This window comes from Symphalangus syndactylus, chromosome 2 (genome assembly GCF_028878055.3).
Source record: "Symphalangus syndactylus isolate Jambi chromosome 2, NHGRI_mSymSyn1-v2.1_pri, whole genome shotgun sequence".
Lineage (NCBI taxonomy): Eukaryota > Metazoa > Chordata > Mammalia > Primates > Hylobatidae > Symphalangus > Symphalangus syndactylus.
In genome coordinates, this window is record NC_072424.2 from 6,316,901 (window position 1) to 6,340,127 (window position 23,227).

The 23,227-nt window shown below is 54.5% G+C and overlaps 1 protein-coding gene across 12 annotated transcripts in view; it reads right to left on the reverse strand.

Annotated features, from left to right (window-relative positions):
- Positions 1-337: 337 nt before the first annotated feature.
- JAKMIP3 (Janus kinase and microtubule interacting protein 3) overlaps positions 338-23,227 on the reverse strand; it is a 166,600-nt gene continuing 143,710 nt past the window's right edge. For 6 of the 12 annotated variants that reach the window (XM_063616502.1, XM_055245217.2, XM_055245210.2 and 3 more), the window contains 4 exons: positions 21,711-21,914; positions 20,325-20,390; positions 17,993-18,065; positions 17,051-17,138 (listed from right to left, as the gene is read on the reverse strand). In XM_063616502.1, coding sequence (XP_063472572.1) covers positions 18,015-18,065; positions 20,325-20,390; positions 21,711-21,914 — 321 coding nt within the window. In that variant the 3' untranslated portion in view covers positions 17,051-17,138; positions 17,993-18,014. Of the gene's footprint in view, positions 2,805-12,724; positions 12,954-13,737; positions 15,073-16,064; positions 17,139-17,992; positions 18,066-20,324; positions 20,391-21,710; positions 21,915-23,227 lie in introns of those variants that run through there. The other 6 variants (XM_063616500.1, XM_063616501.1, XM_063616497.1 and 3 more) reach the window with 4 other exon arrangements.

A 23,227-nucleotide genomic window follows, 5' to 3' on the forward strand; every position in this document is an offset into this window, starting at 1 on the left:
CAAACATCACCAACCGTTCTTATGCACGTGCAGAAGTTCCGTCCCTTTCCTAATTGTTTGATCTCTTCCATGGTTCACATTTGACCAACAGCCACAGGAGGGAGCCTCCCAGGTGGTCCACTGGATTCAGGTGCTGCCAGACACCCCTGACTGCAGAGCTTGCCCTCCAGGTGATCTCGCAGGTGAGACCTGGGGCTTTCCTGCACAGTGGGCGGAAGGTGCAGACCCCGTTTCTGGTGTGCAGAGGCACTGTTCAGAGAATGAACTCAGAAGTGCAGAAATGGCTCATACGGCTTTCAGTTCAAACTTTAATACCTTTGAGGGGACTTTAATCATCTAAGATTTAAAACATTTTTTATTAAAACTGTACAATAATTTACAAATGAGTAAAAAATTCTCTGGTATATATCATAGGAATCACAATACAAAAATATTTGTAAAATCTTGTAGATCACCATACAAACCTATGTTAGGCCTGTGAATACTGCTTAGCACGGAACAGAATGTCACGTGGTTAGAGGGTGACTATGAAGGGAGTGCCTGGGAGAATACACACACTACCCGGCATGCTGCCGTAAGAAAACAGGCCCGGTTAGTTTTTGCATAAATTTACAATAAAGCTTTTTAAAAAATATACAGTAAACAAATATATGATTTGATACCTATATTCACAATATAAGTTTCCTGAGCCTAAACTTAATTCCATTACTGTGATAAACCACACACTCTCTCTCAGGGTTTCAAGGATGGGATGACAGTGAGTTGGCGAATGCGTCAGTGCCTCCAAACCCACACTTGGGCACTCTCTTCTTTTCGACTTCTAGTGTCGGTGTTCACAAGCCCGGTAAGGCACTCGGGGTATCCTGAAGGCTACAGATTCTGCAACGGCAGAGACTTTAAGGAACAGCCATAGTCCTTCTCCAGCTCAAAATCTGGACCATGGGCACAAGGTAAACAACACACTGGTGTCAACAGAGGAATCTGCCATTTATGTGGATTTTTACTTTAGACAAACTAAAGTATCTATGTTGTTCTGTGTGTTGAACACAGAGTGTGATGATGTTAATACAATATAATGTAAATGTTGATGTCCTAGTTACACAGTAATCGTTTCTGGCAACATTTCAGGGTCCTTCCTCTTGCCTTATTAGGGGGTGATGCATTTATACAGACTTCCCCTGTTAGAAGAGCTAGCAGTAAGACAGCCCAAGTACCTGGAGGAAATTCACTGTAGCCCATTGGTTTGGAAAAGAAGGTACGGCCTGCAATTTAGAAATGCACCTTATTTTTAAATACTTGAATTCTGCTGCTGTTCACTGGACCAGGAGGAGTCAATGATAAATGCTCATATTTACCTTTTTGGGGGCAAAAACCCAGTTCTGAAATGCTGGATATTGTAATCAGATGTAAAGAAGGTGCCTATGATAGACGAGTGAAAACAATGATATCTAAGGAGAGGAACTGATGCTCCAATTAGATGTGTGCTTTCAGGAATGGGGCAGAGACGCAATGCAGTTTGGATGTTATTCAGCACATTCCTTGCATCTTCTCCCTTTCCTATATACATACTTTTTACATATAAACAATTACAACTTCACAAGAATTTGGTACATATTTACATGCTTCTCTTTGCTGTATAGTTTGCCTTATTATTATTACAGAACTGTGATTAAGAATGTCTGTGGTGGATAGAGGTGTATGAAGTGCTCCAGACATATATACAACATGCTAAACCATGATGACCCAAATAAACATGAGGGATGTGAATCTGGGAATCTGAGTTTCACTGCACATCTTTCTATCCGAAACAGCTGGCCCATGCAGCTGTTGTTCCCATGCAGGTACACACTGGGACCATGCCAGGAGCTCTCCCAGAGGAGGCCAGACTGGCAGGGAGCCAGGTAGAGTTACAACGTATTTCTGGATGCCTGCATCGTAGAGTCCATCGGACTTCAACCCAGCGGTTCACCCATAGCGCCACGGCAGCTTTCATTAACACAAGGCTATTGTGTGCCATTCAGTTCTGAGTATAATAAATGTATCAAGAAGATGCAGTCATTAAAATGAGACAAAACTATGCACAGAGGACTAAACAAGATTTCCAACTTGAGACGCAAACCCCGAGGTCAGGCTCAGCTAGAGACACTGAACTAGCCCAGTATCTTGCCAAGTAAATCAGGAACTGTGGCTTGAATGACAACAGAAACGGATGGGTCTTTCTTGGACAAGTGCTGATTAATAGTGCATTTTCCAGCAGAAATCCTGCAGCCACCAAAGAAAAAGCATATCTGTCTGATACTATTAGCTTTTCCCTGATTTCAACCTAGGGAGGCATGCCTGGTCTGCAGCCACTATGTCATCTGCCCCAAAGTCAGACATTCTTCTGACACAAATATAAAATGAACCTAATACTTCCAGACAACCCAGTCCTCCCTACAGCAGCTGAGTCGCTTCTTTTATACAGCGCTGCATGTTACATTTGCATCTGGCTGCACATCTAACTGCCTCAACTTCTAGGTGCCTCAAAATGGCTAAATCCCACGAATTGCTCTTCTGGTTGAGTGAAAACATGCACAAACGCATGCATGTGCACACAAGTGAGCGTGCACACACACACCTCCTGTCAATTCAGCTCTGAGAGCAATAACCTTAGACCACCAAGGGTGGGAGGACACAGAAGTTCCATCTGCAGCCAGTCAAGCTCCATCCACAGGCTGGACGAAGCTCCCGGGCTGTGGCCTGGGTCTCCCAGCAGGAATAGAAATCACACCTAACGTTGCCTTCAGCAGTGCACTGCTTCCTCTCTGAAAAAGAGTGGAGAAAACGCCATTTAGTGTGACGACCTGGGGAATGTGGGCACCACAGGTCAGCACTCAAGGCAGCTGGGTCCTTGACCAGGCACTGGCTCTGCACAGGATGGTCATTGAGCCAATGGCAGGCACTGCCCTAACGGGTCCAGCACCAGCTACAGCGCCATGTCCTGAGCCTCCAGCCCAGGAGACGCACCCGGCACCCACCGAAGCCCACACTCTCAGGAAGATGAGTCCATGCTCCCCACAAAGCCCCCACAGAAGTGACCTTGGATCTTTCTGTGTCTGGGCCAGTGGCCCGGTTTCTACCCAACCTCCCTCATTACTTAGAAAGTGGGCCTCTGATACGTTCAAATTTTTTTATTACCTTTCAATTTTTTAATGTTTTTGAAGAAGTTATGAAGGATCTGCTTTTCACAAGGGCGGGCCCCGGATCAGTCCCTGGGGCACGGCAGTGTTGGGTGGGAGGATGCGTGGGCTGAGGGCGGGAGTGAGGGCATGCTGGGACAGAGGCGGAGGGCCCGGCAGTAGAGTAACCACGGTTTTCTAATCTAGGAGAGGTCTGAAGAGCTTTTTGGTTTTTGATTTTTTAACCTAACTTCTAAGTAAGAAGATATTACCTCAAACAGAATGAAAAATAAATGTAGTCAAAAGACGTACATGTTTACTTCTTCTCGTATTAAGCATTACAGTTGAAATCTCTGTTGCAGTTAACATAGTACCTTGTTCTTTGTGCCTTTAATCGGGTTCATTTCTAAATAGGTTGTCGTGGAACCGTCAATCTCTAGAAGGTACAGGAGGAAGGGGACCCGCCAGTCCAGCCCTCATATTTTACAGATGGAAAAGGTGAAGCCCCGTGTAAAATAGGGATTTCCCTCGGTGACACTTCCAGGTTGAGCAGGGCTGGGGATCTGGACATCTACCCAGAAACACTCCCACGCCGTCAGTGCCTCTCTGAATTATGTGATCAACTGCCTGGGATATGAACTAGGCACATGCAAATAGAGAACAGAGGTCTTGTTGAAAATATTAGTCTGAATTTTAAAAACTCACACCCCACACTGAAGGAACAAGACCAGAGCACTTGGTTTCCTGTGGTCACTCGATCCCTCTCCATTGTCAACACACTCCACTCACTGCCCTATTTCCAGAACAGGAGACTTTCTGCCCCATCCATGGCTGCAACATGCCACTCACACACACACACTGCGTGTGCATGTACACACAATGCACAATACACATAACTGCACATGTGCACACAGCACATACACACTGCACATGCATGTACACACAATACACTACACATACATGCCCACACAACATGCACACATGCACTGTACATGTGTACGCACAATGCAAAATACACATACATGCACGCGCACATGCAATGCACAACACACATACACATACATGCACATGCCCAAAGACACCACTCACACACAGCACACACACATGCACACAATATATACACACATGCATATATGACACACCACTCACAGCACATGCATACACACACTACACACACACACACACACACACACACAGAGTTCTGCTTCCAGGTTTGCAGTCTTCCCAAATCCCTTCTGCCCCACCCCGTCTGTTCCGTCTCTTCTAGGGGATGTGGTCTTCTCCCTCCCACCCTCCCTCCCCTTTCTGGCCTCTGTCCCTCACAGTCAGCTGAGGATCTTATCCAAACCGGAGCCATGTCAGGCACAGGACAGGTGGGAGGCGGCCACCCACGGGTCTGGCCTTGGTCTCTGTGGCTCCATGGGGCTCAATGCCCCCATGCAAGCTCTGGCACCCCAAAGTCCTCACTCAAGAGTGTCTCTGTGGACGGGCCTGAGGCTGCAGAAGCACCTGCTTGCAAGGGTGGCCATTGGCTGGCATCTGGGAACTTAGCTTCAAAGCATTCCTTTAGCGAGGAGGTTCCTGCCTAGACTGTTTGTGCAAACAATGTGATTCATGGCAGACACCGGCCTTTCGAGGGCCTGGCATGTTAGTGGGCAGGGGGCGCACAACTGAGTAGCCCCCAAATCAAAACCATGAATTTTGGGTCTTAGCTGGAATTCCCTGAACAGAAACACTGCATATGTGGGGCTGTGTGTTGCTGCTGGAGGGAGTGTGTGCCCCATGTGCACCTCGCAGGGGGAAGAGTATGGGAGGGGAGAGAGCACAGGAAGTCTGCTCACAGGTCTGTCCAGGCTGTGCCTGTGAACTCTTCCCTTGCAGATCCAGCCATGCCTCCTGATTATAGGGCTGCGATAATGGTCTGGCTGTGCCATGGCGTGGCCGTTGTGGTGTGACCCTGCCGTGGCGTGACCCTGCCGTGGTGCGGCCCTGCCATGGCGTGACCCTGCTGTGGTGCGGCCCTGCCGTGGCGTGACCCTGCTGTGGTGCGGCCCTGCCGTGGCGTGGCCCTGCCGTGGCGTGACCCTGCTGTGGTGCGACCCTGCCGTGGCGTGACCCTGCTGTGGTGTGACTGTGTGCTAAGTCCTGTGAATCCTAGCGAGTTCCCAGACATGCAGGTGGTCTCGGGGACCCCCAGAACATCTGCTTCCACTGTTGCCTGGAAGTGTGGGGGGTGGGGGGAACATGTGGCTGCGAATTGCCTTCAGGGAACGCGTTCTTTTACGTACTTGGCTATTCACATGGCAAATATTTACATGAGTGTATCAGTGCCACAGCAAGCGTTCCACGGGAGAAACCCAGGCAGTCCTCATCCCAAGAGCTCCCAGTTCTCAGGGAGGGGGCAGGAAAGTGCTGCTCAGGTGGCTGAGCTTCGAGTGACAGGAGAGAGGTAGGATGTGGGGAGCTCAGGCACGGTGCAGGTGGAGCCCCAACCAGCTCAGAGCCCAGGGAGCCCAAAAGTCCCATCGACAAATACAGCCCCATGGCCGTGCATAATGCTGGGGGAGGATGAGCACCGAGGGCCCCTGCTCTTCACGCTGGAGGGGAAAGCCTGGGTAATTTTATCTTGGGCTGCAACAAGGATAGCTGATGAAGTACAGAAACAAGTTGACAACCACAATCATGAACTTGGCTCATTGGGCAGTGCCAAGAGTGGCAGCAGGGACAGGAGATGGCAGCATGCCTGGGGCACCACCAAAGGCTGACACAGGGCATTTCCACAGGTCAGGGCCCCCAGTCCCACAGGCACGAAGGCACCAGAACCTCGCTAAAAGCCGCAGAGGCAGAACCCTCATCAATAACACCACGGGTACCACGTGCAGACGGAGTCGTACATATGGATCAGGAAACAGCATTCTGATTGATGTCAAAACAGAGCCCAAGGAACAAGCCCCTGACGTCTGTGTGTGTGCTGGAAATTTCCACTGGGATCTCAACTGTTTGGAAACATAACACAGTTGGCAAGAAAGACACGAACCTTCCTGGGGTCCGGAACTCTGCCTGCTTCAGAATCATCAGATGATGAACGCCACTAGAAGGCTCAGGACCTACAGCCTCAGTTTCCAAAAATGTGCATGAGACAAGCAACCCCAGGGTTCTCACACAGGGTGAGCCGCTTGGGAGGGGGTGAGACCCTGCAGTCTGGATCCTTGCTCTTCCCCAACACTGCCCCACAAATACACAGATTCCCAGCTGATAGGACATGGAGCGAGGGCTGAGCACAAGACCTTTCCCTATATGCACTTTTGTCTGAGAAACTTTAGCCAAACATTTTCAAACCAAACAAATGGCAACCACTAACTCTGCTCACAGTCAAGGTATTTTTTTCTCGAAGCTCTGATTTGGGGAAAATATGAAATAGACCTTACCCAGACACAGGCTTAGCCTCCTCCTCCCTCTTCCTCCTCTACCCCCTTCATGGGGTCTCTCTCAACCCTAGAGAGGGGACCAGTGCTGTTATCTACTCCCTGTCTGCCCAGGGCCGCCTCTGAGGTCATCCTCTCCCCAGCCACCACGGAGGAGCCCCATGTGGCTTACACGGATGCTGGGATGGTCCTCCCATCCTGGGGCAGTCCTCAGGCACGTGGTGCTCTGCTCTGGGTCACCCTCCTACTGATTTTGGCTCTACAGCTCCCTAATAAATAATAGTGGCAGAAGCCACTTTAATGGTGCAGGTGGCAGGTGGGACAGTGAAGTGGGTGCACAGGAGCAGGTGCACACACACAACCAAATGCACAGTGTGCACACACACGCACACTACCCAGGGCACAGGAGCAGGTGCACACACACAACCAAATGCACAGTGTGCACACACACGCACACTACCCAGGGCACAGGAGCAGGTGCACACACACAACCAAATGCACAGTGTGCATACACATGCACACTACCCAGTGCACAGGAGCAGGTGCACACACACACACACACACACAGTACCCAGGGCACAGGAGCAAGTGTATACACACCACGACCAAATGCACTGTGTGGACACACACGCGCACACTACCCATGGCACAGAAGCAAGTGTATACACACCACGACCAAATGCACAGTGTGCACACACACGCACACTCCCCAAGGCATAGGAGCAGGTGCACACACACACTATCCAGGGCACAGGAGCAGGTGCACACACACAACCAAATGCACAGTGTGCACACACACGCACACTCCCCAAGGCACAGGAGCAGGTGCACACACACCACGACCAAATGCACAGTGTGCGCACACACACACACACACACACTACCCAGGACACAGGAGAAAGTGTATACACACCACGACCAAATGCACAGGCACACTCCCCCCACACGCTGGCATGTGTACACACACCCCTGCGCACACTTTCTGCCTGTTCTCCCCTGGTTTCATTGTCTATCTGGTGGTGGCAGCTGTTCTCATAGGCCTCCACAGCGATGCCCAGCTACCCTTTCTGAAATCAGCTTCTCTAATAATGACATCCCTTATTAACGGCCCCATGGCCAGGCTAGTAAAAGGATCCATTATTGCTTTAACCAAGATGGCTGCATTATAGATTGCAAGACAGCTGGCCCGCAGGCTGTAAGCTGCTGGCTGAAAAGAACAAATTAGACAATAGAGCAATAAAGCAGGGAGGGGGACTCATGGTTTCAAGTTGGTTGTTCAGTTTCTGAAATTTTGTGCAAATCACCCAGTAACATTTGAGAAACATCTTTGCCCTTGGTAAAAACAGAGAGATTCTAAACAAAGAGCAAGGAGAAATAGCTCCAAAGCCAGTAGGAACCAGAAAAGAGGTTGGCATCATCTCCCAAAGTTGAAGATTCCAACTCCTAATGTGACCCAGGAGTAGCCGCAGCACCAGCACATCAGGAGACCACAGGAATGTTCAAGCAGAACTTATAACAAGCAGAAGCCTGGAAATCACCAAATGTCCACCGGAGGGGAGGTAAAGCCCCAGCACGAGGTTGCAGGTTGGAGGGTGCACATGGCTGAATCCCTGCACAGTGATTCCAAGCACAAACACCCAAAAGATGCCTGTTAACAGAGATTTCAAACACAATTAAAGAGTCTGCCTTTTGGAAACGTGTCTGCCGCCGTGATCGTATAGTGGTTAGTACTCTGCGTTGTGGAAACGTGTCTGCTACAAAGCACTGCACAAAGCCCTCGTGGGGAGGGGATGGGATGGGCCACAAAGTCAGAGGTCAGTGTTTGTTTTGGGTGGCAAAGCCACAGATGTAATAATGAAGGGACAAAATGAGCAAGCAGGCTGCTGCAGACCAGCAGCAAGAGCGAGGCACACACCAGCACCAGGACCAAGGCCACGCAGTGCGCCAAGGAACATGAGGACAACACTGTGCTGAGGATGGGGGACCAGGCAGGATCTGCCAGCAGGGACCCTCCTGATGGTTCTGCCATGCAAATACAACGTGACCCCATGGCTGCCTGTGAGCTGGAGGCTGCACGGGAGCTGCTTCTGCCATCAAACCCACAGCTGGGCCCAGGGCGGAGCCCCTCCCGGTTCCCTCTTGGGGCTGGAGCCCTGGCTGATGAAGCTGCCCTAACAGGCAGTTGCTGGGGGGCAGATCCTGCAGGGAACATGGTGGGGCACCTGGAAGACTCCGCCCCCTGATCGGGGTCTGGCAGCCTCTGCTTCCAAGACAGACAGGCAGTGCCTGGGCAGTACTCAGGGAGGGGTGCTTCCCCCAGCTCAGCAACTGCCCTGGGAGGGGACAGCCCCAAAGGACTAATTGTTCACACTTGGGTGAGCTGTTTCTAAACACCTCACCTTTTATTTCTCTTTTTTTCTTTAACAATATAGACAAATTCAGTAAGAAAACAATTTCACTGGGCTATGATGCAGAGCATTACACATTTCTTTTAAGTGAAGCTTCCTACTCCATCACGCACGATGGCCACGAACTGTGGATACATCCTGAACAGAGGCAGCCTTTTAAAATCCCTGGATTTTAGGATGACCAAACAGACATCGTCTCCAGCAGCAGCATGGAGGGGGCAGTCTGTGACCCAGCTCAGAAGAGCAGGGCTGTTCATTGGCATTCAGGTGCCTGCTCTGCAGAAGCTGTAAATCTGAACCTGCTGACAGTTAATCAACACACCTCGAGCTTCCAGACCCTGAGCTGGCACAGGCCCAGGCCCTAGAGATCCAGCCCACCCTGGGGTCAAATGGGGACCAGACACGCTGGCTCTGCCGGCTCAAGGGACCCCACCAGCATCCCTGCTTTCCCATCTTGCGGTGGCAGAGTAAGGTGGACACCCCAGCCAGGAAGGCACTGACCACAGAGCCAAGCAGAAGGGACTTTAATAGCAAAAAGGAGGAGTTATTGACCATGGGGTGGAAGGAGACAAGGATGTTTTTGGGTGGACATTCACATGCAAAAAATGAACTTCAATCCATACTGAGCCCCATATGCAAAAATTAACTCAAAGTGAATCGCAGGTGTTTTAAATTTGACATAAAACCACAGATTCTAGAAGGAAATGGGAGAAAACGTTTGTGACTTTGAGTTAGGCAAGGTTTTCTTAGTTCTAACATCAAAAACCACAGTTCATTTTTTTAAAGTAGATAAATTAGACGTCATCAAAATTAAGAATGTCTGCTCTTTAAATGACACTCAAGGGAATGAAAAGACGAAAGACAGACTGGAAGAAATACTTTTCAATGGTGTATCTGATAATGGCACGTATCCAGAATAGAGGAAGGACCTCTCAACACTCAAGAATAACAAAGCAAATAACCCAATTCAAAAATGGGCAAATGATCTGAACAGATGTGTCACCAAAGAAGGTATACGGATGGAAAAGCCACACACAAAAAGACGCTCAACATCATTAGTCAGTAGCAAAATGCAAATGAAACTCCAAATAAGATGCCACTCCCCCTCTATTGGAAGAGACCAAATAAGGAGAACCAGCCTAACCTGTGAAGACACTGCGTGTGGGGCAACGGAAACCCTCCCAGCGCCGGTGGAAATGCAAAACAGAACAGCCACTCTGGACAACAGTCACTTATAAAAAGTAAGCATGCACTCACCATGTAATCCAGCAGACCCAATCCTAGGTATTTACCCAAGAGAAAGGAAGACTTGCTTTCATGAAAAAACCTGTCACATATTATAGCAGTTTTGTTCATATTTGCCCCAAACCGGAAACCACCCTGACATCCTTCAACAAGACCCTAGTGCACTGTGGTCCTTTTCCCCGAGGGGATTCTGCTCGGGAACAGAAGGGGAGCCCACGGAACCCACAGAGCCACACAGCACAGGAACCTTATGTGGGTTTTGCTGAACATAAATACAGCCAGATCCCCAAAGCTGCGCTATGTGACTCTATTTACCTGACGTGGAAGTGGCAAAACTGACACAATGAGAAACAGGTCAGAGCTGCCAGGAAGGGCCACTGCACAGGCAGCAGGAGGCAGCTCAGGGATGGGATGGTCTGTGTTGGGGCTGGGGTGGTGGATGCATGCGCTGTGCATGGGTCACAGCCCAGAAAGCCATCGCAGACACACCACACACACCACAAGCACACCAGAGACCACCACAGACACACCACACACCACCACAGACACACCACAAGCACACCAGAGACCACCACAGATGCACCAGAGACCACCACAGACGCACCAGAGACTACCACAGACGCACCACACACCACCACAGACACACCACACACCACCACAGACACACCACAAGGACACTAGAGACCACCAGACACACACCACACACCAACACATCACAGACACCACACACCACCACAAACACACCACACACCACCACAGACACACCACAGACCACCAGAGACATATCACCACAGACACACCACACACACCCCACCATGAACATACCACAGGCCACCACACACCACCACAAGCATACCATAGTCAATTGTACTACATGTAAACTTTTTCAAAAAGTCAATATGTGAAGAAACACGAATGAAATACCAGCTGTACAAAGGCACCTGGCTGCATTACAAATGAACAGTCCTAGGGAGGGTGGGTAAGAAGAGACCCCACCTGAGCTGTTTGGAAAACAGTGTTGTGTGTGGACACTGCGAGGCGGGGGGAAGAGGAACTGTGCTCCAGCTGGGGCATCTGTTTCCTACAGGGTCTGGGTTAGCAATCCTGAGTCAACAAGGGTGTATGCCAGGGCTGAACAGATGAGCAGGTACATCGCAGACAGCAAGCGCCAAGTATCTGCTACCGCCAATGTTACAAACAAGGAGAGGAGGATGGCTGGGAAGAACCACACACCATTAGCCTGGAATCGGAGGCATCGCTATGAACTTGTGGTTTTGTAACAGCATTAGATAGATAGGTGGGTAGATGATGAGAGAGAGGGAAGGAGAGGGAGGGAGAGGGAGGGAAGGAGAGGGAGGGAGAGGGAGGGAAGGAGAGGGAGGGAGAGGGAGAGAGGGAGGGAGAGAGAGGGAGGGAGAGGGAGGGAGGGAGAGAGAGGGAAGGAGAGGGAAGGAGAGGGAGGGAGAGGGAAGGAGAGGGAGGGAGGGAGGGAGGGAGGGAGGGAAGGAGAGAGAGGGAGGGAGGGAGGGAAGGAGAGAGAGGGAGGGAGGGAGGGAAGGAGAGAGAGGGAGGGAGGGAAGGAGAGAGTAGGAGGGAGGGAGGGAAGGAGAGAGTGGGAGGGAGGGAGGGAAGGAGAGAGTGGGAGGGAGGGAGGGAAGGAGAGAGTGGGAGGGAGGGAGGGAAGGAGAGAGTGGGAGGGAGGGAGGGAAGGAGAGAGTGGGAGGGAGGGAGGGAAGGAGAGAGTGGGAGGGAGGGAGGGAAGGAGAGAGTGGGAGGGAGGGAGGGAAGGAGAGAGTGGGAGGGAGGGAGGGAAGGAGAGAGTGGGAGGGAGGGAGGGAAGGAGAGAGGGAGGGCGGGAAACACAGGTGTGTGGGTGTGCACAGGTTGGTTTGCACATGTATTTCCAGGCTGTCTCTGAGAGAGCCTGGAAACTGTCACCCCAGTAGCAACAAGCACACCGCAGTCCAGAGACCTTGGTTTCTGAACACTGCTCTCCAACACAGAAGCCAGAACTCCTTGGGGAAGGGGTTTGGACCCCGCCTTGTGGGGACGGAGAGGAAGAGAGTGCTCTGCAGGGCACCGGCCTGGAGGAGTGCTGGAGGCTCTGCAGCAGCGTTTGGGTGAGGAGACATTAACAGCCTCGCTGGGCCATGACCCAGGGACAGACTGAACGGCCAGAAACATACAGTGCGATACCTAAGCAAAGAAATAGGAGAAAAGGGGCAGGTCTTCTCTATAGGAAAATTCTAACCAATGAAATAGAAGGAAGGGGGAGAGGACGTCCCCACAGGAAGACGTGCTGCAGGGAAGATCCACCAACAGGTGCGGAGATCCAGGCAATGTTCACGGAGAAACGTGGTCTTTTCAGTCTCGGCCAATCTCCCCCAATACACGCATATATTACAAAGGGCTCCTCAGTGGAGACCGTGGCAGACACCCCCTTAGCCAAGTGATCAAGGTTATGGCCTCAGTGATGAAACACACCCACCTCGGGCACCCTGGTGTGGTACTGAGGGTCCATCACTCCTGGGACATTCCCCCCAGATGCATCATCTCCAGGGAACCACAGGCCAGGCAGATCCCCCGAGGAACCTTCTACAAAATAACCGGCCAGTTCTTATCCAAGCATCAAGGCCAAGAGTGACGAGGAAGAACTAAAAAACTGTCACTGATGGCAGGCACTACAGAGACAGGATGAGCGAATGCAATGTGGGATCCTGGAACAGAAAGGAGCATTTGCCAGGAGGAAACCTGGTGAAACCAGAACCCAGGGTGTGGCTAAGTTTTGAAAACGTATCACGATTATTCAAGACAGGGACAGGCTGGGCGCAGTGGCTCATGCCTGTAACCCCAGTACTTTGGGAGGCCGAGGCAAGCGGATCACGAGGTCAGGAGTTCCAGACCATCCTGGCCAACATGGCGAAACCCTGTCTCTACTAAAAATACAAAAATTAGCTGAGTGTGGCGGTGCCGGCCTGTAATCCTGGCTACTTGGGAGGCTGAGGCAGGAGAATCGCTTGAACCAGGAGCAGGAGGAGGTTGCAGCGAGCCGAGATCACGCCACTGCACTCTAGCCTGATGACAGAGCAAGACTCTGTCTCAAAAAAAAAAGAAAAAAAAAAAAGACAGGGACATCGAGGAAGCAGGCTGAAGGGTACACAGGACTCTCTACACAATTTGTGCAACTTTAAGTCTAAAATTATTTCAAAATAAAAAGTTGGGGGGAAAAGCTAATTGAAGAGAAGGGAGATGCTGAGACAGCACAGTAACGTCTCGCGTCTCATTTACTGTACAAAAATACGCTTGAACAGACACTGTTGCGATTCCTCTGCCACAGAGCAGGGCGCACAGTGCACCTGCCGGGCTGTGGGTGAGGGGCCCTCTGCTTCCCATGGGTGTGGGGTTGGTGGTCCAGGGCTGGGAGTGGGGACCAGGGCACAAAAGCCCCTTGCTGGCTGCAAGTTTAGGTAGTAGCTCTTTCGTGACACCCTTTGAACTCACACTGGAGACTGCGCGCTCGGAGCAGACACGGTGGGAGAGGATCCCGAGAGGATGACAGCCGCCTCGCTTCAGAGGAGCCCTGTGGGCTGGTGGCCTCGGCCCAAAGTTCCCGCTCCGTAACCTCCCCCAAGGGAGCCTGCGAAGGCATCGCTCTCCTCTCCTCACTCGACTGAACATGCTCAAGAAGGCATTGCTTCCGGTGCTCCAGTGGGGACAGGTTTCTGCTCACAGGTCTCCCCACTCCTGGGGTAGCTGCAGGGTCGGGCGACAGCCCTCCGCGAGCATCTGGTGCAACGTGATGCTTGGGGCCAATTGGCTCACACATGTTTTCCTATCTGGTCTAGCATTTGAGACTCACTCCCTGATCCTGCGAGGCTGGCAGGACTGGCTGAGAACGGTCTTCTGTGCAGAGCTGTACAGACACCTTGTCCACGATGCGCCTGTAGCTTGTTAGCCCCCGAGCGGAGCAGCGCCCGCCCACCTCTGTCCCCACCGTGCCCACAGGCCTGAGGCACAGTCTGCACGTTGCTGGCCGGCTGCCCTTCCCTGATGATGGTGCGGCCTGTCCACTCTGACCGCCCCATGGGCACACGCTGGGAGCGGGAGAAGCTCCGAGTGACCTCCAGGTCCAGTACCCAGGAAACGGTTCCATCCAGGGCTGCCATCCACTGATGTCCCAGTCCCAGATGTCACCGAGGGTGGCTGTGGAGGGCCCTGCTCCCCAGGCCCCCCTCTAGCCTGGCGTCCCCTCTGTGACCTGTTGTGGGAATGTGCTCGGGGCTCAGCATGGCAGCATGGCCTGGATGGTCCGCTGCCCCTGCTGTGAGGCCTGGCCCACAGGGGGTGGGAGTGACGCAGCCGGGAAGCCTCGGCGGGGAGGTGCGTATGGCGGGGAGGTGCGTATGTCCGCGCCGTGTGTGTTGTTGCGCTGCGGGGCGTTCCCTGCCCCCAGCCACCCTCGGGAGACCCTGGAGGCTGTGGAGCTCCCGACCTCTGGCTGCGCCATCCTTGCTGCACAGTTAGAGATGTTATGCTTGGAGCTCCGGCTCTTGCTGTGGGACCAGAAATCCCTGGGGACTTGGGAGCCATGTCCTGAGGGATGGTGGGCCTGCGGTCCCCTCGTGTGCCAAGCAGCGGGCGTCCTTGGACAGGGCTGGGACTGCTGGTCTCTCGCTCCTTCTAGAATGAACCTCTGCAGCGAACTTTCTGGCCTGAGGCTGTGACTGGGCGCACTTGGTGGACACAGGAGCCAGATCCTGCTGGGTACCCAGGTCCGGACCCACACGAGGACGACGCCTTGTCCATGATGCGCCTGAAGAACGTGCTCCAGGGGACCTGCAAGACGGAGCCACCGCCCCCTTTGCACCTCCTCCTCGCAGCCGCCCCCTCCTGAGTCGAGGGTGAAGATGGAGCTGCTGCCCCCTCCTGAGTCGAGGGTGGTGGTCGCACCTCCTCCTCCCCCTCCCATTTTCTATGCAGGGAGCATCTCGGGGGAACAGCAGTGCCTGTGGCCCACAGCCGCTGCCCACTGCAGGAGACACAGGTGGCTCTTGGACAGGATGTGGGTCGGAGGTGGGGGAGATGGAGCGCTCCCTGGGCGGCCCCCCATGGAGCTGCCACTGCCTCCCCAAGAACCGGCTCACCCTGCCCCAGAGCCCCACTGAGTCCCACAGACGACGGATCTTCACACCCTCCCATAGGGAACCCCGCTGGCGAGGAAAGCTCCACGGTGGAGCATGCCCAGGGTCCTGACCTCCCTCCCTCCCTGCTGGGAGCACCCAGAGTTGCCTCCCCAGAGCAGACACCTCAGGTGCCGGGTCCTAGTGTGGGGCGGCGTTCACATTCAAGTGCACGGGAGCAGCGGAGGGAGGCGCACTCGGAGAGAGGCCTCATCGCACCTAAGGGGTTTCTCCCTTTTCCCGCAAGCCTCTTCCTGCAAGTAGGGGGAAGAGGGCCAGCTCTGCCAGATGCCAGGTCCCTGTGGAGACCGTGTCTGCAGACCCTGCCCCCAGCGACAGCTCACGCCACGCTCCACACAAGCCCCCAGGCCCTGTCCCATCAGTGGCAGGAGAGGTGATCTTGATGGGTCAGCAGTGGAGGGGGTGGCAGGGCCACGCATGTGCAAACGGGGACACAGAGGTGTGACGGAGAAGCTGGGGCTCACCTCACAGGGAGGGTGTGCCAGAAAATTTAATTCTTATCTCAAATGGGGCTGCGTTCTCTAAGCAGAATTAGCAGGCCAGGAAGGAGGCGTGTCAGCCCGTGCAGCGTCACCACACAGGGCGGGAGGGAAAAGGCCGTCCCCGTGGACAGAGGGCAGCCCTTACCTGTCAGCCTCTTGCTCCACGGCTCGTGCAGTGTCCCCACACAGAGCGGGCGGGAAAAGGCCGTCCCAGCCGCTCCCTTCTTGTGCCCACCGTCCCCACCTGGGCTGCTCCTTGTGTGCGAAGGCTTGGGGTGAGGCTTCGGTGCCCGCCGGGGTCCACGGCCTTCAGGGCTGGCCCGTGCAGGGGCTTCCAGGCCAGGTGGCTCTGGGCACCCAAGGCCTCTGAGACTTCTGGAGATGCACTACGGAGGCAGCCTTTGGCATCCGTGTTCCAGCCAGCTCTGCCCCCTCGTCCCACCTCCTGTCACCACGCTCCCCACGCCTTCCTTGGCTCAGTCCCACGGTGCTCCCAGCTGGCTGCTTGGGCGGGATCTTGGCCTTCCTGTCTCAGGTTGGGTAGGGAGGCAGAGGGTTGATGGCACCACGTGGCCCGCAGCAGCCACGGCTCGTCTGTCCCCACAGAGATGACGATGAACGAGGGTGGATGTGGGGTCTGTTGGCCAGCAGGTGCTCAGGACCCTAGCAACACATTGCAGCATCGGAGAGGCCCCTGAGGTGTCAGGGAGCCCTCCCAGGACCATCCCAGGGAGCCTCCAGATTCCCTTGAATGAAGGTCACAGCTTTCATCTTGTCATCGGGCCAAGCCTCTGTTGTTTCTGAAAATCATCCTCCAGACACCAGTGGCAGCTACTGTGAGAACCAAGAGAGAGGAGGGGACCCGCAGCTGGTGCTTCTGCACAGAAGCAGTTCTCACCCCTGCTTGGCAGGGAATGCTACACATCCCTGGAACTGGGATGGGGGCTGCCATCCGGGAGAAGGGACCCAGGGTCCAGCAGCCAAGGTCGGGCCTGTCCCGGAGAAGCCCCCAAGAAGTCGGCAGAGCCAGTTCTAGTTCTGGCACATCCCACGTGGACGGCAGCTCCGCGCCGCACACGCTGCCCCTTCTCACTCTTCCTCCACGGGACTGGCGTGCAGAGACCAAATCCCCCTGGGTCTTCAGGATGGAGACGCGATGTCCCATTTTGTCCCTGCTCTCTGGTCCCACTGGAGGAAAAGGGTCCAATTCAATGTGGGGCTACAAGAAAAGAAGCGTAGAGTGCAGAGTCAGCGAGGCTCCGCTTGGCCGGCGTGAGGGGCGAGGGCCGAGGGGCTGCATGGAGAGGATGTCAGCGAGGCTCCGCTTGGCTGGAGTGAGGGGTGAGGGGTGAGGGGTGAGGGGTGAGGGGTGAGGGGTGAGGGGTGAGGGGCTTCATGGAGAGGGAAATCCCTGCTCCCAGGGGAAGCTCCTCTCAGGACCTGCTGAAGGGTGGGGACTCGAGGACCGAGGTGAACGATGATGTGACATCCTACTTGCCCCTCCTCCAGTTTGGAAGGAGGCAGCCATCTATGCTGGCGGGTGCCATGGTAGCAGCAGCAGCAGCAGCCGTGACCTGCAGACTCCAGCTATCCTGGCCTAAGCTGCCCCAGCCTGGCAGGGAGACCAAGCCCTCCCGGCTGAATCTCCAGCACTGCCCAAGCTTGTGCTCAGCACCACCCAGAAAAGAATGAGGATGAATCACAGAACCACTGTGTCTGCCCCCAGGGCCTGCTACCTAGTGCCACCAAAGCAGAAAGACTCCCTAGAGAGGGTCCTGCATGTTTCTGCTACACTGAGGTGGTGGGGGGGGGGACCCTGCTCTCCTTCCCGCTCAGGAAAGGTGAGCACCTTGTGGCCTCTATAGTGGAAGGCTCTGGGTCCTGACCCCCAGGGAGGGACTTCCAGTGTTGAAGGACGTGGGTGACTTTCTAACAACCCTTTTGGGGATACTGGGTCATCGCCTTCCAGTTGATCAAATGGCAGGCGGGCAGCTCCCTGGCAGGGCAGGGGCCGAGGTGTCTTCCGGGAAGCGGAGCGGGGCCCCTGCTGGACCTTGCCAGTGACATACTCACCACGTCAGGGTGCCAAGACGGACTATGACCAGAGAATGAAAGCTAAGGAGAAAAATAAGAACAAAAATAGAAACTGAAACAGAAAGGGGAGGATGGAGAAACGGAAGGAAAGAAAGAGAAAAAAGAGTTTGTAGTGCTTCTGGCAGGAAACACACGCGATTACAGACTGAAGACAGAGCTGTCGGCAGGGAGGAGAGGACGCCATTCAGGACTGTGCCGAGGGAGGGATGCTGCCCAAATCCCCCGGTCTGAGGGGTTGTGCCGCCACCCCTAGGAACGCACTGGGGACCCTGCACCATGCAGACGTGGGCGGTGGGCGCTGGTCGGGGGCCCCACACCTAGCGTGTCCCTAGCACCACAAGGCCAGCCTCCTGGGGACTGGGTCTCCTCCTCTCTGAAGTGAAACCCATCGCTGAGACCTGCTGCAGGAATTTTCGGCGAGAGCACCAATGGGGTAATAATAATGGTGAACATTGTATTGAAAGACATTCCAAGTGCCCAGCAAACAAAAGCAGGCCTGTGACAATACTGTGGTCTCAGTCCCACCATAAGCAGCAAAGTGCAACCAGCACCCTGAGTACACAAAGTGCACACAGTCTCACTCTGGGCTGGGGGTCGGGAGCCAGGCCCATCTGGACACAAGAGAAAATCGGGCAGCGGGGCATCGCTTGGAAAGGAAGGGCTATTTAGCTAGATTTAAGAAATAACACCTGATCTATTTTTCTTTGCAGACAGGGTCTCTGTTGGTCACCCAGTCTGGAGTGCAGTGACGTGATCATGGCTCACTGCAGCCTCAACCTCCCAGGCTCAGGTCATCCTCCCACCTCGGCCCCCTGAGTAACGGAGATTATAGGCATGTGCCACCATGCCCAGCTATTTTTAAAATTTTTTTTCTAGAGACAGGGTCTCACTATGTTGCCCAGGCTGGTCTCGAAATCCTGGGCTCAAGTGATCCTCCCATCTAGGCCTCCTAAAGTACTGGAATTACAGACATGAGCCACCACGCCCAGCCCTCACATTTTTCTAGTATTTAATACAAACGAATGTCCTTAAGATGCAAAATGAAACAGACATTTGGTTTGGGGGAGAGACTCTGCCCTCTGAGGCTCAAGCCCCAAGAACACTGTGTCCCCTCCCGGCAAGGCCGGGCGCCCCTGTGTGCTGGTGGGTGCTTCCCCACGTGGCCTGGTGTCCACCGGGGCCTCAAAGGCTGTGCCTTGAGTAACTCGTTCCTCAGGATGATGATTCTCACAGGCGGCAGTGAGTGCCCAGCGGAAGGGCATGGGTGTCACTGCCTACGAGGGGCAGGGCAGGGCTAGGGTGGATGTGGGATGACACACGGCCCCCCTAAGGCGACTGCTGTCCAGAGGGACCCGGTCTCTCCTGGCAAGTGCAGAGCATCTGTGGGCTCCTCCTCAGGCCGGGACCAGCACATGCCAACCATAAGGGCATCCCAATGCCAGCCTCCTGTTCTCTCCAGAAGGATGAGGCGGAAGGATGAGGCAGAAGGTGGGGCCACTGGCCACTTCATTCAGCCCTCGGCGGGAGCCCATCACTTCAGTGAGCTCCACTGCGTAGTAGATTTAGCACAAAGTCTCAGTCTGGGCTGGGGGTCAGGAGCCGGGCCCCCAAGACCAATCACAACAGAGTGAACACTCTCACCCCCAGACATGACTGAACCAGCCCCACGTGGGAGAACAAGCCCTGCCCTGAACACCTGCAGGCATCCCTGGGAGGGTCGGGACTCTGCTGTGCTCCCCTCGTCCTGACTTGGAGAGCACCAAGCCTGTTACGTGCGTGGACAGAGCAGCCCTGACCCCACACCTCACGGAGCCAGGACCCCGAGAAAGAGCCAGACAGCCCTCCCCAATCCTGGTGTGTGGCCTCAGCCTAACTGCACGTCAACGGGTGCTTCTGATCCTGGAACTTGATTCTTAGACCTGCGCAAGGTGAACCTGCACGGATCAAAGGCTTCCACACAGCCCAGGCTTCAGAGATGGGAGGAACCCGAGGCCGCTGGCTCCAGATGGGGAAACTGAGGCCACAAGAGGAGTGGCTCCTCTGAGGTCGCATGGCTGGGCCCTGGCAGGGGCATTCCTAGACCCCGGGGCTCCTGTCTTCTGGTCCAGAGCCCTTGCAGCCACCACCCAGCTCAGCTCCGCCCAGCTCATCTCTGTCCAGCCTTCAGGCCTTCAGGCGGCCGCTTCCTGCTGCTGTTGGGAGCGAAGTCTGCTGCCCCAACGGCCTGGAGCTGAGTGACTCAGGTCGGAGTGACACTGGGTTCCTCTCCCTTGATCTTAACAAGCAACCCCCAAAACTGCATTTGTTTTACCTTTTCCTCCAGTTCCTTTATTTGTCTCTTTTGAGCTTCTATTCTTTCTTCTAACTCTTTAATTCTCTGCAAGATTAAAAGGAAGAAAATCTTCAATAGTCACAGTACTTGGGAAACCCAAATCCTTCAAGATTTTCATTCATTTCCTTGGTAACAGATGGTCACAGAGCAGCTGGTGTGGCCATGGCCCGTGGCTCCTGGTGGGGACACAAGCCTTTGCTACACTGCTCTGGCAGCAGAGTGGAGGGTCTTCCCCATGCCACACTCCCCGTGGTGGGAAAAATATCCTTCCGATTCCTGCAACTTCGACTCAGAAAGCACAACGCCACACATCCAGGGAAATGGTAGGAATGGATTCCCGGTCCCTCCAGATGCCACTGCAACGGAGTAAGGGGCTGCCAGAGGGTCGCAGGAGAGCTGGGCACAGAGAGAGCCTCCCGGTGAGGGGGACGCTGGTGCCTGGGGTCCCCCAAGCATCCGAGCTCCAACCACAGCCCCTCTGAGGCAGCAAAAGGGCCGCAGGTCACTGTCCTCACCCTGATCCCCTGGAGACCAAAGAGGCCCAGGAGGCCGACGAGGAGCCAGCAGAGCATGTCCAACGTTAGCCCACCGATGCCCACGGCCAGCTGGCACACAGGGCACTTGTTTATGTGAATTTCAATTAAGCCTTCGCTAGTGGTGTTCTTAACAAGGAATACATCCATACAGCCGCCTCCCAGCCAACCTGGCTCACGGAGGAGCTGGGCCGTGTCCTACACATCCAGGCCGTCTAGTCAGCAGGGCCTCTCACCTCCCATTAGAACAGAACTGACCCAACAGGCCTGAGGTCCCACAGTGCCCTGAAGCAAAGGCAGGCCTTGGGCTGCTGTCCCCAGAGAACACCCTTGCCATCAGGAAACGGTGTCACAGAAAAGACAATACCCAGGGGTCCAAAAGAGGGGAACTACCACCCAGAGGCCTCTGCAACACGCCCAGGACACTAGGCTGGCAGGGGAGGCAGTCTGGCCTGAGTGCCTGCCATTGACAGGCATGGCCACCAGGGGCGTGGCCATCAGAGGGTGTGGCCAGCAGGAGGCGTGGCCATTCTGGGGCATGATCATCAGAAGGTGTGGCCATCCAAGGCTCTGTGTGGAAGGCGTGACAGTTTGAGGGCACGGCCATCAGGGGGCATGGCCATTGGGGGCATGGCCATCAGGGGGCACGGCCATTGGGGGCACGGCCACCAGGGTGTGGCCATCAGAGTGTGTGTTATGAGGGGTGTGGCCACTGGAGGGTGGGGCCACAGAGGGGTAGTCGTTGGGGGTGTGGCCGTGGGAGGACCCCCTCTGGCTCTGTGCAGGCCCTGGCCAGGTCTTCACCCCAGCCCTGCCCCCACCTGCCACACACCTGCTGAGCCAGCTGCAGCAACTCCATACGCTCCCGCAGGATCTGGGCGTCCCGCTCGCGCAGCTCACTCATGACCTGGCGCTTCCACTGCTCCACGGCCACCTTGAGCTTTTCGCGCTCCTCCTCTGACAGCAGCTCAGCCACCTTAGCCCCGGCCTCCTGCTGCAGGGCATCATACAGCATGGCTTCCAGCTCCAGGATGTGCTGGGGCGGAAGGGGAGATGCCTTAGTCCTTGCCTTCTCCCCAGAAAAAACCTTTCAGGAAGAGCAACGGAGGCCGGGCCACCCTCCACCTGGGAGCAGGGCCAGGAGGATATGCAACAGGGAGGGACTCAGTGCTGTGGCCTCTGCGGAAGGACGAGGGGCCCCACGGACCTCCCCAGTCCGTGAGAAGACCCTAGAAGCAGAGACGCTGACCAGGCCAGCAAGAGCCAGGACCCTGACCCCAGGGTGGGGGAGGACTGAGCTATGAAGTGGGGAAGCTGAGTGGGAGGTGGAGGGGCTGCAGGTGGCCTCTGGGGACACAGCAAGGTGGGAGGGAGCTGAGCGTGGGGTCACCCGCTGCCTCCCCAAATCCAATTCATAGACCCATGTAACCCGATCCTGGTGCTATAACCAGCAGCCAAAACACGTAATAACCCAGCAGCCAAAATACACACCTTTTCATAAATTCCTGGGGTTTGGCAGTTTGCTCTGTGTATTTCAAAGCTTTTCTTAGGCAAATTTTATTGATACAATCTTTGTAAAAAACAAATTCTCACACTACAGAGGCTCTTTCTTCCCAACCAAATGTAACATCTTCAGAGATAGCAGAAATATTAGGAAATGGAAAAACACGCTTTTGGGTCTCAGTTACACTTTATTGTTCTTGACGGCCACAAAATAAACTGTCCTCAGCTGTCACAACCAGCTCGCACATCAACCTTCTCTTCTTACAGTCACAACCAGCTCACACGTCAACCTCCTCTTCTTACAGTCACAACCAGCTCACACGTCAACCTCCACTTCTTAGAGCAAAAGAGCTTGGTGCCTTTAAGATGAGCTCCAGCTTCTAAAAATAAACCTGGTCGAGTGCTGGCTTGGAATTAACCTCACAGTGGCTTCACGTGCACCTGGTAGTGGGTGGTGCTCACCAGGACCTCCGTGGTGACACGAACTGTGGGCTGCCTGGATGAGCCTCCCTGCCTTTGGCAGCCACACAGACCACGGTCTCCCACACCCATGTCCAGAGAGGCAAAGTTGGCACTAGCCCCTGCCATAAAGAGCCACCATTGCCCTAGGAGGAACCAGTCATTCCCCTCCTTACCCCAGTGTCTCCCAGAAGCAGAGCAGGAAGTGCAGAAAAAAACCTCTGTGCTCACAGGCCTGTGGGTCACCTGAGGGCACCCGAGCGACCGAGAGCCACACCATGAACGACATAGGAGAGAACCGGGCGAGTGCGCAGGGAAAGGGAAGGAAATCAACGGTGAACTCAGAAAACTCGGAGCATCCCAAATGAGGGGGCCTTCCTGTTGGAA